Source organism: Mus musculus, chromosome 15 (assembly GCF_000001635.26).
Source record: "Mus musculus strain C57BL/6J chromosome 15, GRCm38.p6 C57BL/6J".
Taxonomy (NCBI): domain Eukaryota; kingdom Metazoa; phylum Chordata; class Mammalia; order Rodentia; family Muridae; genus Mus; species Mus musculus.
The window spans coordinates 44713270-44731274 of NC_000081.6; the positions used below are offsets into that span (position 1 = coordinate 44713270).

General features: G+C 41.7%; 1 protein-coding gene across 17 annotated transcripts in view; it reads right to left on the minus strand.

Annotated features, from left to right (window-relative positions):
- The window catches only part of Sybu (syntabulin (syntaxin-interacting)), a 116215-nt gene that overhangs the window by 41414 nt on the left and 56796 nt on the right, over window positions 1-18005 (minus strand). For all 17 annotated transcript variants that reach the window (XM_006521068.3, XM_006521067.4, XM_017316662.2 and 14 more), the window contains one exon: window positions 5519-5716. In XM_006521068.3, the coding sequence (XP_006521131.3) occupies window positions 5519-5716 (198 nt within the window). The remainder of the gene's footprint in view (window positions 1-5518; window positions 5717-18005) is intronic.

Consider the following 18005-nt stretch of genomic DNA (forward strand, 5'->3'; position numbering starts at 1 on the left):
TTTCAGAATGCTAGCCAATCCTCAAGGTAAATTTAATTTCAGATATTTCCACTTATCTATTTTAATGTCAGATGTTAGTCTATGCTTGAGGCCATACTTTGCTGCTGCAGTCTTTTGCTCATGGCTGCCAAGATGTGAAGAAATTAACTCCATGTCAAAGAACACAAAGAATAGAAAGTCGAGCGAGTGTCTATGTAGAGCCTTCATCCATACTGACTAGTGTTTGTGGTACTGTAAGGCATTCTGCAGACCTCTGAGGAGAAAGGTAAACAGCAACCCAGATACAAACCTTTCAATCTACAATGGTGACCTGTCGGTAAATAAACTGGTGCAATGGTGGCACAACTCTGTGGGAGTGACTATCGGATTGGGTTTAAGGCCCACTCCATAAGTTGGAAGCCATATCCAACACAACTTAGGGAAAAACCTAATACTTCTATTCTGATAAAGATGTGGCAGTGAAATGATTCCTAATAACATTCTGCTATATTCATAGACCATTTTCTCTCCCAGCCATCATCAGAAAAGCTCCTGCCTGCACTAGATGGAATAAATACAAAGACCTACAATAGAACGATGTGTAGAGAGTGAAAGACTTTGTAATACTCAGTCCTAAATGGAATGTCTGCTTCCCCTCAGAGCTGTAACACTTACAATATTTTCATCAAACCCCGCCCACTCCACTCAGACCCTGAAAGGATGGAAGACACCAAGGAAACAAACACTTCTACAGACCACAGGCCACAAACACATGTAAACTTTCAGAGACTGTGGCAGCAAGAGCCTGCACAGGTCTAAGCCAAATGAGCTCTCAGCACTGAGAAGGGAACTAGATACATGCCCCAATACCTAACCCAGAAGTTATCTACAATTGAAAACTCTCCAAATCAAAACAACCCTGAGATTCCACCTCACACCAGTCAGAATGGCTAAGATCAAAAATTCAGGTGACAGCAGATGCTGGCGAGGATGTGGAGAAAGAGGAACACTCCTCCACTGTTGGTGGGATTACAAGCTTATACAACCACTCTAGAAATCAGTCTGGCGGTTCCTCAGAAAATTGGATATAGTACTACCGGAGGATCTAGCAATACCTCTTTTGGGCATATATCCAGAAGATGTTCCAACTAGTAAGAAAGAAACATGCTCCACTATGTTCATAGCAGCCTTATTTATAATAGCCAGAAGCTGGAAAGAACCCAGATGCCCCTCAACAGAGGAATGGATACAAAAAATGTGGTACATTTACACAATGGAATACTACTCAGATAGTAAAAAGAATGAATTTATGAAATTCCTAGGCAAATGGTTGGACCTGGAGGGCATTATCCTGAGTGAGGTAACCCAATCACAAAAGAACTCAAATGATATGTACTCACTGATAAGTAAATACTAGCCCAGAAACTTAGAATACCCAAGATATAAGTTACAATTTGCAAAACACATGAAACTCAAGAAGAACAAAGACCAAAGTGTGGACACTTTGCCCCTTCTTAGAATTGGGAACAAAGCACCCATGGAAGGAGTTACAGAGACAAAGTTTGGAGCTGAGACAAAAGGATGGACCATCTAGAGACTGCCATATCCAGGAATCTATCCCATAATCAGCCTCCAAATGCTGACACCATTGCATACACTAGCAAGATTTTGCTGAAAGGACCCTGATATACCTGTCTCTTGTGAGACTACGCTGGGGCCTAGCAAACACAGAAGTGGATGCTCACAGTCAGCTATTGGATGGATCACAGGGCCCCCAATGGAGGAGCTAGAGAAAGTACCCAAGGAGCTAAAGGGATCTGCAACCCTATAGGTGGAACAACATTATGAACTAACTAGTACCCCGGAGCTCTTGACTCTAGCTGCATATGTATCAAAAGATGGCCTAGTCGGCCATCACTGGAAAGAGAGGCTCATTGGACTTGCAAACTTTGTATGCCGCAGTACAGGGGAACGCCAGGGCCAAAAAGTGGGAGTGGGTGGTAGGGGAGTGGGGGAGGGTATGGGGGACTTTTGGTATAGCATTGGAAATGTAAATGAGGAAAAGACCTAATAATAATAAAAAAAATAAAACTCACTGGTCAGATATTACGTTTTGACACACACACACACACACACAAAGAAAAGAAAACTCTCACAAAGGAAAAATTAGTTTTCTATAATAGTCACTGGGGACACAAACTACTCTTAATGTCAGGCTCCATGTCCAGCAGTAGATGGTCAACACAAAAAGAACTCAATAGAATTTTGGAGGATCTCTTGTGCATATATTTTGGTGTTTAGTTGGTGTGGCTTTTTATGGGATTTCTGTGTGTGCAAATGTGTGTATTTCTCCATCTATATGTGTTTCTTGTGCATTTTCTTTAACTGGTTTTCTTCTGTTTTGCTTGTTCATTTTGTACTATTCTGATTTGTTTGTTTTTATTTATTTTTCATTTTATTATTGTTTTTTAGATGCCTGTTTGTTTTCCAATGAGAGAAAGAGAGAAAGAAAGTATGTGGATTTGAATGCAGGAGCAGGTGAAGAAGATCTGGAAGGCATTGGGGGAGAGAAAACTATATAATCATCCCATTTTCAAAACAAACAAACAAAAAAACAAAAACAACAAAACCAGATAGCAGTTATAATGTGGTGGCTAATGCTTGGAATCTCAGCACTTGGGAGGCTAAGGCAAAAGGATTGCTTTGAATCAAGACTCACCTGCATAGTGAAAAGGAATTCAAATTCCAAAGAGACAACTGGAAGAGCTGCACCTGGAGCTGTACCTGGAGCTACAACTTGGAGCTACACCTGGAGCTACACCTGGAGCTGCACCTGGAGCTACAACCTGGAGCTGCACCTGGTGTTACACCTGGAGCTGCACCTGGAGCTACAACCTGGAGCTGCACCTGGAGCTGCACCTGGTGTTACACCTGGAGCTGTACCTTGCATGCTAATTTTCAGGCCTGCATTAGTGTTCTGGCAGCAGAGGTTGTAAGAATGGATTCAGGTAAGTGGCCAAGTAGTTGTTTCACTTCACTAAACTAATCCCGAAGTAGAAACGACCAGGAACACATCTGGGCTTCACGGTGTAAAAAGGCTCTATTAAGGGAACCAGGGCTGACTAATCACTAACCCAGTTGACTTCTGGGTTTTCTAGCAAATGCCTCTTGGATGTGGGGATTTTTTTTTTTTTTTCTAGACGTAACCAAACCTAGGCCATTGTTTTGAGGTTATTATAGTTCAGCCAACCAGGTCTCTAATTTCAGTAGCTGGTGATATCTGATGCCTAGGCTAAGAAGATACTGCGGCATCTTTCAAATGCAGATTTTAACATTTCAGCTTCTGGGTAGATTTCTTGGTGCTGACTACTCTAATCCCTTCAACTGCCTCTAATGGTTTTTCCTTGTATTATTCCTATTTGTTTAAGTTGTGTAATTTTGCCTGCTCCCCACCTTTCTAGCCAATCTGTGGACAAAGGTTTTAATACTCTAATTTGTAAAATAGTGTCAGTGAATTCTTTTCTTCCCAGGGTTAAGATATTCCCCAAGTAGTGAATCAGCAACTACAAGTGACTGGAATATTTTAATGGACTTGCAGTAAACCAGTTAGGATAGAAAGTTCTGGGTAAAATAGTGTACAATCCTGACAGCACCCACAAACAAGTATAGTGTATGTGTGAGGGGGTGAGTGGTGGTGGTGGGTGTAAACACCCGATTCTTCAGAAAGCCACCAGGGAGGAAGACGGCCATTCCTTTCCTTTTGATCTGTGCTATCACTCAGATTTATCATACTGTGCTCTGCCTTGAATTCCAAACTCCCTCAAAATGGGGTCACGCGTGATCATCACCTTCACACTGCCCTCCCGTTGAACTCATTGTACAAAGAACACAGTCCATTTCCCACTGAAGTTTTGACTGGACACTTAGCTCATGACAAACGCAGATGCATCCTTCCATGTTTTGCAAAAGTGGGGGGAAAAGCAAAGCAGGAAAGCAGGCTCTCCATCCAACAGTACTGTAGCAATGCTTTGCTTCACTCTTTGATGCAACTTTTAATTAAATCTGCATCGTTAGGAAACAACAGAAGCCCAAATGACAGATGGTCTCTCAGAAGTTTCCAGTAGGAGTTTTTGCTTGGCAGGAAGGCTTTTCCTGCCCAGGGCACCACAGGGCTCTATTGGCAAAGAGCAGGCTTGCTTGCTTGCTTGTTATTCACCTTTCCAAGCCCTTCCTGCATTCCCTGGCAGGTTTCTCTACTGGATTACATCACAATCCCAGTGGCCATTATTTGTTCTTTATGCTACTGACCTCAGGGGCATTTCAGGGACTACTTGCTGACGTAGGGACAGCACTGTTCCAAAATCTAGAGCAATGGACCTAAAATAAAGAGTTCCTGATCCCCAAAGTGATAGCCACTAATTGCTTGCTATTTTAATAAACTAGTATGGTTTTAATGAGTTGCCTTTTTAAAAAAAAATTAGAACATACATCTAGAACTGAAGGTCAGATTTGGCTAAGGGTATGGTAGGGCTGTGGGTAACAGATGACTTTATTTTAACCTAAGAGCAGGACCTTCCTGAATTTTAACAGCCTATGTCTCTGCATTTTATTAATTGTAAGAGTCATCTGAGGGTCTTGCTTCCTGGATTTCCTCTCTTTATATTTATGAGAGGGACAGATTTACTCAGCCCAAAGTTCAGAGACAGTGTAGGCAACTTTTCTCATACAAGGAAGTTACTGTACAGAATTGGGCTCCATTCAAAAGCAGCAGGGATTCTCACAATGACAATGTTTGAAACAGTAGTTGACTGAGAAAATATAAGTAAAAAGATCAACAAAAGATTTTCTTAGATGGTATTAGTGCCTATGAGCAATGAAATCAGAAGGTTTGTCTCCAGTGATACTTTTGGCCAAGAGTCATTAAATCAGTATTCGTACATCTTAATAAACCAGATCCTAAGGCACAAACACACGCACACAAAAACATGTCTATGATGGTTACACGCTATACTTAATTACTAGCAACTATTGCATTAAATATTCTACATGCTACATCCTTTAAAAAGGTTTCTGGGTCCTGTGTACATGAGTCATTTCTGACTTGATAGACAGGTTTTGGATGGAAATCTCTTACTGCACTATATCTCCTTAAAGGAAGAACACACCAATTCATTATCTAATGCCAAATGGTCATCCCTGAAAACATACACACATATAATATAATACAGACCAGGCAGATGTATTTAGATATATGTATATAGATACATATATGTATGTAAAAACAATTAATGGAATAAAAAGAGGCCATGAGTTTGAAAAGGAGCAAAGAGATATATGAGAGGGTTTAGGACAAGGAAAGGGAAGTGGGAATTTAATTATATTATAATCTCATATTTAATTATATAATAATCTAACTTAATTATACATAAAATATATACAATTTAATTATATAAATACACATATATAATCTCATATAATTATATTAATCTAAAAAAATAAAAGAAATAGATTTTTAAATATGAATGGTAAGGGTACTTACCTGGCTTTATGATGCCTCCCTTGGGTTCTTTTTTATGACGAGCTGACTGAATACTTCCCTCACCAACCATTCCAATCCTGCATTTCTTCCTGGTAAAGTCTTCATCGCTTCCAGGGCAAAAGCCAATGGGACTGTGCCCTGTGTCTGAAGGAGTCTTCACAGGCGATACCGACTGGCTGCTGGGACAACCTGTGTCATCTAGGAGACAGAAATCCATGAGTTTTGAGTCATGGCACAGGGAAGCCAGCTATGAAGTCTGCACATGCGCATGAATGAGTGACTTGTAGGACCCAAGTAAACTGGGCATGGCTATTAGGATCCTTCTTTTGCTTTTTTCCATACTTTGGCCACTCACATTGGCAACGAAAATACTGTTTTAAGGCAATACTTAAAGATATACTATCTTAGTTAGAGTTTCTATTACTGTGACAAAACACCATGGCCAAAGAGCAAGTTGGGGACAAAAGGGTTTAGTTGGCTTACACTTCCATACTGCTTTTCATTATGAAAGGAAATCAGGACAAGAGCTCAAACAGGATCCTGGTGGTAGGAGCTGATGCAGGAGCCATGGCAGGGTGCTACTTACAGGCTCGCTCAGCCTGCTTTCCTATAGAACCCAGGACTATCAGCCACCCACAATGGGCTGCACTCTCCCCAGGTCATCGCTGAGAAAATGCTTCACAGCTGGATCTCATGGAAGCATTTTCTCCTCAGAGGCTTTTTCCTCTCTGATGACACTAGCTTGTATCAAGTTGACACAAAACCAGCCAGTCATACCATATAAGCCTTTTCATCATAAAGACGTCTGAAACATACATTTCTTACTTAAAGCATATGTCTACTTGAATATTTCATATAGTATAATTTTGGTTCATATTTGTCCACAGATTTTAGTTTTGGGCTTTGCTTGTTTGTTTTTGGTTTTTGTTTTTGTTGTTGAGACAAAGTCTCACTAAGTTTCCCTGGCTGGCCTGGAACTCACAGAAATCCATCTTTCCCTTCCCCCCAAGCACTGGGAAGTGTGTGCCATCGGGCCTTGCTGACCACAGGTGCTTGCATTGGGTAAGTAATTTAAAATTCAGAAGAAAAACTCAAGGTAATTAGCATGTACTTCTCAGAACTGTTTTTGTTAGGAAAATAAAATGACTTGAATATTACTGACATTGCTTAAGCTTTTTGATCACATGGCTCATCAGCTGGTTAGCAGAATTTCCTGTGAGCCTCTGAGTTTAAAAGTTCAAAGAAGCAGAAAGTCATTATATTATAAGCACATATATCCAACCAAAAATAGTCCAAACAGATCTACTCCTACTTGTAGTAAATGGGGAAAATAAATACTGTTTCATTATAGCTAAATATAACTAAGGTCATTCATTGTATTAAGCTAATGGGTACATTATAGGGTGACCAGTACAGGTACCTATTAAGAAACAGAAAACTCATGTGGGGTGGTGGTGCATGCCTTTAATCCCAGCACTCGGGAGGCAGAGGCAGGTGGATTTCTGAGTTCGAGGCCAGCCTGGTCTACAAAGTGAGTTCAGGACAGCCAGGGCTATACAGAGAAACCCTGTCTCGAAAAACACCAAAAAAACAAACAAACAAAAAAACCCAGAAAACTCACATTGTTGTCTCTTACAAATGCTTTCCTTATTTATTAAAGTATTTAGGATGGCAGATTCATTAATTTAAACTCTAGTGAGAATTACATGAGAATTTAGGACCAAATTAATGTTATTTTAACATACACATACTCAGCAAAATTTTAAATTTTTATTACTTAACTCCTTGTTACAAAAGAAAATTATTTTGATTTCAATTTCAGAAATTTCATTACTTTACCAACGTAATGAAAGTTTGTAAGATGATACATACCACTAATAATCTTAGAACTATTGAGTTTTTATGAGTGTTAGAGTACCACGAGTGATGTGCCATCCACCACTGGCTATCCTGGGTCTCCACAGCTGGAGTAAGGATGGCATGGAAATGGGGTTGAATGAAATCTAAGGACTTCACGAGTCATGCCTAGGCTTTCTCTAAAAAGGGATCACCATTGCCCCATTTCTGGCTTCTACTTGATTATAATGATGAAATATCCCAGTTCCTGGAACAAAATGAACTTGGCACGTCAAGACAATGTATTATTTATTGCTTTTTTTTTTTTTTAAATTTTGGACATATTACTTCGCATGGGAACATTTGTTTCTAGAAGTGAATGGTAGTTAGCACACTGTGTCTGCAAATGTGCTATATCCTTCCTTAGTTGCCAGTAACTTTTGGCCCTGTGACCCAGAGGTGGGCCCCTCTATGGGCTGAGACTGTCCAGCTATCCCATCACATGCTATCTGTGCCTTCCCCTCCATTTGCATGCCCTTGTTTCAGTGAAAATAAAAATCAGAGCTCCTCTCTCAGGGTGCAAATTTGCTTACTGGGTCAGATTCCAGCAATTAATACATATATCTGTATACTGCCTAAGAGAAACTTTTCCCATTCTAAAGGAGATGAATTCAAAATGAATGTGGTCAGAGCACTCAAAATTGCCTACTGCCTTTGCAATGATTTATTTGTGAATCAGACCCACTAATTATTTTTAAAAAGATATTGTATTCAGACAAATAAACATTTATGGTGTAGAATGTCTTTCTTTCTTCTTGAAAGTACACAGAATCAGAGGGATAAAATTAAGTGATTTCTAGTTGGGAAATGAGTGTCTAGAAAAGCTTTTGAAATTATGTTTTAAATAAATAGGAATCAAACATGTTTTGCTTGGCTCTGTGACATTCTTCTAGAGTAAAAAAATGCATAACAGAGCATCTTTTTTTCAGTAGTGACTTCACCAGCTGCTGGAAGTAAGTGCTATATACAGTTTAGGTAAAATTTAGGATGTAACACTTGGGGCACTATGGGAGAGGCAGTAGCAATTGTTCACCTGGAGTCCGTGGTCCACTTGCCATCGGTATTTACAGCCTTATATCCAGGAAAAGGATTGAGAAGATAAATACATAAATCAACCTTGGACTCTGGGTACCTCCTAAAAGCATTTTATCACTATGTATAGGAGAAACACCAGAGGCTGCATAGCTACAAAGACATCTCCTAGAGGAGGACCTAATTGAAGACTGTCTGACAAAGCAAGGATTGAGGCAGACAATGTCAGTCAATCAGGAACTGTTGTTTAGAAGAGATGTTTTCCTGGGACCTACAGGGATGGAGGGTATTAAAGGAGCTTGCAGCAGCATTCAGATGAGCTTGCTGCAGTATTTCTCACCTGGAGCCATCTCACCTCCAACCTCCAAGGGCAGGTAGGAGGGTCAGGCAGTGAATAGTCCAGGGCACAGGCAGCATCAGGCACCCAACAAGGTCTGTCGTATTTGTCATACCATACTGTGGTTGGGGAAACAATAGCCATAGGAAGAGTTTTCTTAACAAATATGTGCCAAAGTTTGGCACTGAAGGGGCTCACAATTATTGGGTCCACTCTGCAACCTGATTCAACTTACAAAGAAGCCAGAGAGAACTTGTGTATATCACCACATTTGCACATTTTGTCTCAACTGAGAAGTAAATGCAAGCAAACATACAAAAGATCAACAGGTGCTCACAGTGGCCAGTACTATCTGCCTGATTTTTCTAGTGGAACCAACACTAACAAAGGAATGTAACTGTGAGAGAACAGATCTATCATTTTTTGCTATGGTCAGGATAGACTGTGAACTTCATGTGCCAGAGAATCACCTGGTCACCCATAGTACCTGAGGGATTTCCTCTGTGTAGCTCTGAAGGAAAGTTTATCCTTTCAAGTCCTCCTGGGGCTATTTGTCTGCTCTCACCAGTTTGGGTGAAGATAATACTCACTTTCGAAATTCTGTATAAAATGCTCTCAGTTGTCATTTACAGTCACATTCTAAGAACAGCAAAGTCAAGCTATTGATCTTTGGGTTTATATTCAATCCTACCATTGTGAACTGACATTATGATTACATATACATTAAAGAGATGTAGTTATTGGGGGCTGTAGAGGTAGTTCAGTGGTTAAGAGCATTTGCTGCTCATGGAGAGGACCCAGGTTCTATTCCTAGCACCCACATGACAATTCACAATAGTCTGTAACTCTAGGTCCAGAGGATCAGATGCCTTCTGCTGATCTCTGTGGATACCAGGCACACACATGGTACATATGTGTATATACTACATTTATGTACACAAAACATCTGTACATATAAATAAATCTTATTAAATGGAGTGAGCCTTCTTTTTCCCATTGCTACTGACTTCTAAACTTGTCTGCATAATCTATAAATTGACAATCATGTGTTTACAAATGGAACATTTATTGTTGGGAGCCGCGCCCACATTCGCCGTTACAAGATGGCGCTGACAGCTGTGTTCTAAGTGGTAAACAAATAATCTGCGCATGTGCCGAGGGTGGTTCTTCACTCCATGTGCTCTGCCTTCCTCGTGACGTCAACTCGGCCGATGGGCTGCAGCCAATCAGGGAGTGACACGTCCTAGGCGAAGGAAAATTCTCCTTAATAGGGACGGGGTTTCATTTTCTCTCTCTCTTGCTTCTTGCACTCTGGCTCCTGAAGATGTAAGCAATAAAGCTTTGCGGCAGAAGATTCTGGTCTGTTGCGTCTTTCCTGGCCGGTCGTGAGAACGCGTCTAATAACAATTGGTGCCGAATTCCGGGACGAGAAAAAACTCGGGACTGGCGCAAGGAAGATCCCTCATTCCAGAACCAGAACTGCGGGTCGCGGTAATAAAGGTTCCCGTAAAGCAGACTGTTAAGAAGGATTCAACTGTATGAATTCAGAACTTTTCAGCTGGGGAACGAGAGTACCAGTGAGTACAGCTTTACGAGGTAAGTCTGATCTTGAACTTTCTAAGGAAATTCAAGACAGTCTATCAGAAGTAAAGTGGAATATGTTTGGCCTTGAATTTTTTCTAGTGTTAGAAGCCCTTTTGTTCCTTTTCACATGTTATCAAGTGGTTAAGGCAGGGAGGATTCTAGATGAAATTCAGGACAAGCTATCAGAAGTAAAGCGGGGAGAGAGAGTAGGAACAAAGAGGAAATATGGTACACAAAATAAGTATACAGGCCTTTCCAAGGGTCTTGAACCCGAGGAAAAGTTAAGGTTAGGTAGGAATACCTGGAGAGAGATTAGAAGAAAAAGAGGAAAAAGGGAAAAGAAGAAAGATCAATTAGCGGAGGTCTCTAGGAAAAGGAGCCTGTGCTCATCGCTGGATGGGCTCGGGGAGCCAGCTCTTAGTAGCTCTGAAGCAGATGAAGAATTCTCCTCTGAAGAAACAGACTGGGAGGAAGAAGCAGCTCATTATGAGAAAAAAGGGTACCAGCCAGGTAAAGTGCTAGCTAATCAGTTAAGGAAGCCAAAAGCGGCTGGCGAAGGCCAGTTTGCTGATTGGCCTCAGGGCAGTCGGCTTCAAGGTCCGCCCTATGCGGAGTCCCCGCCCTGCGTAGTGCGTCAGCCCTGCGCAGAGAGGCAGTGCGCAGACTCATTCATTCCCAGAGAGGAACAAAGGAAAATACAACAGGCATTTCCGGTCTTTGAAGGAGCCGAGGGTGGGCGTGTCCACGCTCCGGTAGAATACTTACAAATTAAAGAAATTGCCGAGTCGGTCCGTAAATACGGAACCAATGCTAATTTTACCTTGGTGCAGTTAGACAGGCTTGCCGGCATGGCACTAACTCCTGCCGACTGGCAAACGGTTGTAAAAGCCGCTCTCCCTAGTATGGGCAAATATATGGAATGGAGAGCGCTTTGGCACGAAGCTGCACAAGCGCAGGCCCGAGCAAACGCAGCTGCTTTGACTCCAGAGCAGAGAGATTGGACTTTTGACTTGTTAACGGGTCAGGGAGCTTATTCTGCTGATCAAACAAACTACCATTGGGGAGCTTATGCCCAAGTTTCTTCCACGGCTATTAGGGCCTGGAAGGCGCTCTCTCGAGCAGGTGAAACCACTGGGCAGTTAACAAAGATAATCCAGGGACCTCAGGAATCCTTCTCAGATTTTGTGGCCAGAATGACAGAGGCAGCAGAGCGTATTTTTGGAGAGTCAGAGCAAGCTGCGCCTCTGATAGAACAGCTAATCTATGAGCAAGCCACAAAGGAGTGCCGAGCGGCCATAGCCCCAAGAAAGAACAAAGGCTTACAAGACTGGCTCAGGGTCTGTCGAGAGCTTGGGGGACCTCTCACCAATGCAGGCTTAGCGGCCGCCATCCTCCAATCTCAGAACCGCTCCATGAGCAGAAATGATCAGAGGACATGTTTTAATTGCGGAAAGCCTGGGCATTTTAAGAAAGATTGCAGAGCTCCAGATAAACAGGGAGGGACTCTCACTCTTTGCTCTAAGTGTGGCAAGGGTTATCATAGAGCTGACCAGTGTCGCTCTGTGAGGGATATAAAGGGCAGAGTCCTTCCCCCACCTGATAGTCAATCAACTGATGTGCCAAAAAACGGGTCATCGGGCCCTCGGTCCCAGGGCCCTCAAAGATATGGGAACCGGTTTGTCAGGACCCAGGAAGCAGTCAGAGAGGCGACCCAGGAAGACCCACAAGGGTGGACCTGCGTGCCGCCTCCGACTTCCTATTAATGCCTCAAATGAGTATTCAGCCGGTGCCAGTGGAGCCTATACCATCCTTGCCCCCGGGAACCATGGGCCTTATTCTCGGCCGGGGTTCACTCACCTTGCAGGGCTTAGTAGTCCACCCTGGAGTTATGGATTGTCAACATTCCCCTGAAATACAGGTCCTGTGCTCAAGCCCTAAGGGCGTTTTTTCTATTAGTAAAGGAGATAGGATAGCTCAGCTGCTGCTCCTCCCTGATAATACCAGGGAAAAATCTGCAGGACCTGAGATAAAGAAAATGGGCTCCTCAGGAAATGATTCTGCCTATTTGGTTGTATCTTTAAATGATAGACCTAAGCTCCGCCTTAAGATCAACGGAAAAGAGTTTGAAGGCATCCTTGATACCGGAGCAGATAAAAGTATAATTTCTACACATTGGTGGCCCAAAGCATGGCCCACCACAGAGTCATCTCATTCATTACAGGGCCTAGGATATCAATCATGTCCCACTATAAGCTCCATTGCCTTGACGTGGGAATCCTCTGAAGGACAGCAAGGGAAATTCATACCTTATGTGCTCCCACTCCCGGTTAACCTCTGGGGAAGGGATATTATGCAGCATTTGGGCCTTATTTTGTCCAATGAAAACGCCCCATCGGGAGGGTATTCAGCTAAAGCAAAAAATATCATGGCAAAGATGGGTTATAAAGAAGGAAAAGGGTTAGGACATCAAGAACAGGGAAGGATAGAGCCCATCTCACCTAATGGAAACCAAGACAGACAGGGTCTGGGTTTTCCTTAGCGGCCATTGGGGCAGCACGACCCATACCATGGAAAACAGGGGACCCAGTGTGGGTTCCTCAATGGCACCTATCCTCTGAAAAACTAGAAGCTGTGATTCAACTGGTAGAGGAACAATTAAAATTAGGCCATATTGAACCCTCTACCTCACCTTGGAATACTCCAATTTTTGTAATTAAGAAAAAGTCAGGAAAGTGGAGACTGCTCCATGACCTCAGAGCCATTAATGAGCAAATGAACTTATTTGGCCCAGTACAGAGGGGTCTCCCTGTACTTTCCGCCTTACCACGTGGCTGGAATTTAATTATTATAGATATTAAAGATTGTTTCTTTTCTATACCTTTGTGTCCAAGGGAATACTGATGTCCCTCGTCTTGGTGATGTCCAGGGCGTCAATAATAAAAAGAGAGCAGCGTTGGGGGATAATGTCGATATTTCCACTCCCAATGACGGTGATGTATAATGCTCAAGTATTCTCTTGCTTTTTTACCACTAACTAGGAACTGGGTTTGGCCTTAATTCAGACAGCCTTGGCTCTGTCTGGACAGGTCCAGATGACTGACACCATTAACACTTTGTCAGCCTCGGTGACTACAGTCATAGATAAACAGGCCTCAGCTAATGTCAAGATACAGAGAGGTCTCATGCTGGTTAATCAACTCATAGATCTTGTCCAGATACAACTAGATGTATTATGACAAATAACTCAGCAGGGTTGTGAACAAAAGTTTCCGGGATTGTGTGTTATTTCCATTCAGTATGTTAAATTTACTAGGGCAGCTAAATTGTCAAAAAGTCTTTTTCAGTATATGTTACAGAATTGGATGGCTGAATTTGAACAGATCCTTCGGGAATTGAGACTTCAGGTCAACTCCACGCGCTTGGACCTGTCGCTGACCAAAGGATTACCCAATTGGATCTCCTCAGCATTTTCTTTCTTTAAAAAATGGGTGGGATTAATATTATTTGGAGATACACTTTGCTGTGGATTAGTGTTGCTTCTTTGATTGGTCTGTAAGCTTAAGGCCCAAACTAGGAGAGACAAGGTGGTTATTGCCCAGGCGCTTGCAGGACTAGAACATGGAGCTCCCCCTGATATATGGTTATCTATGCTTAGGCAATAGGTCGCTGGCCACTCAGCTCTTACATCTCACGAGGCTAGACTCATTGCACGGGATAGAGTGAGTGTGCTTCAGCAGCCCGAGAGAGTTGCACGGCTAAGCACTGCAATGGAAAGGCTCTGCGGCATATATGAGCCTATTCTAGGGAGACATGTCATCTTTCATGAAGGTTCAGTGTCCTAGTTCCCTTCCCCCAGGCAAAACGACACGGGAGCAGGTCAGGGTTGCTCTGGGTAAAAGCTTGTGAGCCTAAGAGCTAATCCTGTACATGGCTCCTTTACCTACACACTGGGGATTTGACCTCTATCTCCACTCTCATTAATATGGGTGGCCTATTTGCTCTTATTAAAAGGAAAGGGGGAGATGTTGGGAGCCGCGCCCACATTCGCCGTTACAAGATGGCGCTGACAGCTGTGTTCTAAGTGGTAAACAAATAATCTGCGCATGTGCCGAGGGTGGTTCTTCACTCCATGTGCTCTGCCTTCCTCGTGACGTCAACTCGGCCGATGGGCTGCAGCCAATCAGGGAGTGACACGTCCTAGGCGAAGGAAAATTCTCCTTAATAGGGACGGGGTTTCGTTTTCTCTCTCTCTTGCTTCTTGCACTCTGGCTCCTGAAGATGTAAGCAATAAAGCTTTGCCGCAGAAGATTCTGGTCTGTTGCGTCTTTCCTGGCCGGTCGTGAGAACGCGTCTAATAACAATTTATTGCTTATTTTAATATGAAGAAATTATTAATGACAAACACTTCTAAATAATAGAAATGAGGGAACTATTTCTGGGCAGGAAATGGAAGAAATCCTTACAGATTCAGGTTGCAGGTAGAATGCCTGTGGTAGGTCAAGATGAGGCTTCCGGAAGAAGTAGTGGACAACTGTTGGTCTACTGGAGGGAGAGGAATTGAAAACACACACATACACACACACACACAAACTGAATGTTTACATTTCTTTGATTCATAGTAGGTATGCCTGTTCTAGAGCACTTGATAAAAACCACAGGCAAAAACAACTTAGGGAAGTGAAGGGTTGACTTTAGCTTACCCTTCCGAGTCAGTGGGTCATTGAAGGAAGTCAGCAAAGGAAATCAAGCAGAAGATATAGAAGACTTCTTCCTTATTAACTCAATGACTTATGTTCAGCTGGCTGTCTTATAGAACCTGGCACTGCCTGCTTAGGGATGGTATAGTTGGCTGCGCTTTCCTACATGGATTACCAATCAAGAAAATATCCCCGGGCCAATGTGATGCAGGCAGCCTCCAGTTTAGGTTCACTCTTCTCACATGACTCTAGGTTGTGTCCGGTTGGCAATAAAAACTAACAAGCATAGCTCCTATATTTTACAGAACCAGGACTACTTTACACAATGAGATTTATTTAAAAATATGGAGTAATTTCCTTCTGGGGTCTATAATTTGAATTCCCACTAGATAGGTTCAGGATGGCTACTTTTAGAAGTTAGGTAAAAGCAATCTGGCTTAAGACTATACCTAAGTGATCACCACCTACAATGAAGTTGAATAATTTAAATTTTGTTTACTTTATATATTAAGAAATGGGTCTTCCAATTTTGGTGTCACATACCTAAAATTAGGGCACTTAGGAGGCTAAGTCGGGGGCCAGGCATGGTGGAAGTAGAGGTAGAGGCAGGTGGATATCTGACTTCAAGGCCAGCCTGGTTTACATAATGAGTTCCAGGATAGCCAAAGCTATAGAGACCTTGTTTAAAAAAAAAAAAAAAAAGCCCAAACTAAGCTAAAACAAATAATCAAAAACCCAACAAAAGAAGGCTAAAACAGGAGGATTACCAGAGGTATTTCTGTTGTTGTTGTTGCTGCTGCTGCTGCTGCTGCTGGTGGTGGTGGTGGTGGTGGTGGTGGTGGTAATGTGATTGTTCAGTTGTTTAGCATCTGTCCATATGGAATTAAGAGCAGGGGAAAAATACTGAGAGTCTCATGAACCCTTGGAAATTGCTGTCTATGTAAAGCATGATAACAAATAAAGAAACACATCCACAGACTAGTTTCCACACAGCTGATTGGGAGAAAAGTCCTTAAGGTCTGTAAAGATAGCTGGGGGAGACTGAGAGCTATTGTAGTTCTATTGCCTGGATGTTAAAAAGCTTATTTGGGTAGGGGGAGCCATTTTGTTTTCTGAGACCATTCAGTATAGTTAAAATTATATGACTGCCTGCAAGTATAAAAAAAGTATGTTTATGTATTCTATAAAGTAATTTTAATCTTATTTTAAATGTGCTGTGGGAATTTACAAAATTAAAGAAATTTTTAAAAATCTTCTATTTATATTAAAAACTTTAATTGAACTTAACAATTTTAAGATTAGTACTCAGTACATATAAGTAAGTGAATAAATAATAAAAAAATTTGTAATTGTTACCTAGGAAAAAAAAGAGAACAATTAGGCCTATTTGATTCATTAGATTAAAAATCATAACAACAAAGATGCTTTACTTGCTTGCTGTTTATAAATGTTTTAATAAATATTAATACATTAAATATTAAAGCTAGGGGACATTTCCACCTGGAGCCTGACAGCTTAGCAAGACAGAAGCTGTGGAATATTAACAAGACCAAAATACGGCGAAAAGAGTAAAGACTAGAAATGAGTGATATAGTGATCATATAGAAAAATCTGTGAGTTAATTTTCACACAGACAAAATGAAAATAAGCAGAGAAAGGCCCTCTTCATTCTGCAGATCCTCTAGAAATTACTGGAAGGGATGCTGTAGGGAACTGTCCACTAAGATCTAGGATGCAGCTCATGGGTTATCTAGCTCTGGGTTTGAGCTACAGCATGGCAATCGTCCAGCTCTGGTGCCGAAAGTCTGTGATACTAGCATCCAGAAGTTGGGGGCAGGAGGATCAGAAAGTTAAGGTCATACTTGCCTACACAGCAAGTCTGAGCCCAGCTTAGTGTACATGGACACTGACTCAAACAATAATTGTCCATTAAAAGAAAAGAATCATCGGATACATTGACTGCAAAAAGCAAGCAATATATGCTGTATTTCATTCAGTGGATCTGATCTGAAAGTCCTTTGCAAAGTCCTTTTTCTTCTTATAAAAGCCTTTTGGCTAAGGAAAGTAGGCAGAATAATAGAAAAATTACTTTTATGTAAGTTGTAATGAAAGAATTGAGTTAGGCAGTAAGATTAAGGAATGAAGTCATATACAAAGAGCTAAGATTTATAGTAAGAACAGGCATTCCCCAAATGTATCCACTTGGAATCACCAATACTGTGCTGACAATCAGTATGCATCTTCTGAGGACCTGAGAGATGCAAGGAGGCTGGGGACGTAACTTGTCTGCCAAGTACAGGGTCCCCCACACTGCAACCAAAGCCAAAGGAAAGGACTCCCTATGAAATCTTCTTACTACACATAAACAAACAAACAACCCCCCCCCAAAACCCCTGTCCCTACAGCTAATCAACATTTTAAAGCTAATGTTTATCTTCCACAATACACAGTTAAATCAGTGGCAACTTCAGCCTGCAGGCCAAATCTAGTTCTGAGTGCTTATAAAAATAAAGTATTATTGAAACACTTTCACCCTGCTCATCTGCATGGAGTGGGGTGGCTTACTAGGAACAACGGCAGGGCGGCAGCAAAGGCTGTCTGCCCAGCAAAGTTGAAAATATTCACTAATTGGTTTTTCACAAAATTTGATGCCATGAGGAAGTAAACAGATGCTTCTGAAACAATTGGGGATATTTCCATGTTCTATACCATTATGTTAATTCTATAGTGATTTAAATAGTTCTGTGGTTACATCATAAAATGTTTACATGCTTTCATAAATGGTATTGAGGCAGGTAGAGACTTGTAGTAAATCTCTAGAGATTTGCTTCAAAATGAGTAACAGAATAGACACAACAAATTAGCATCCACATTTTAATCTGGATGAAATTGACAATGAACTTATAATACTATACTAATCTAATTTTAAGTATGCTTTTAA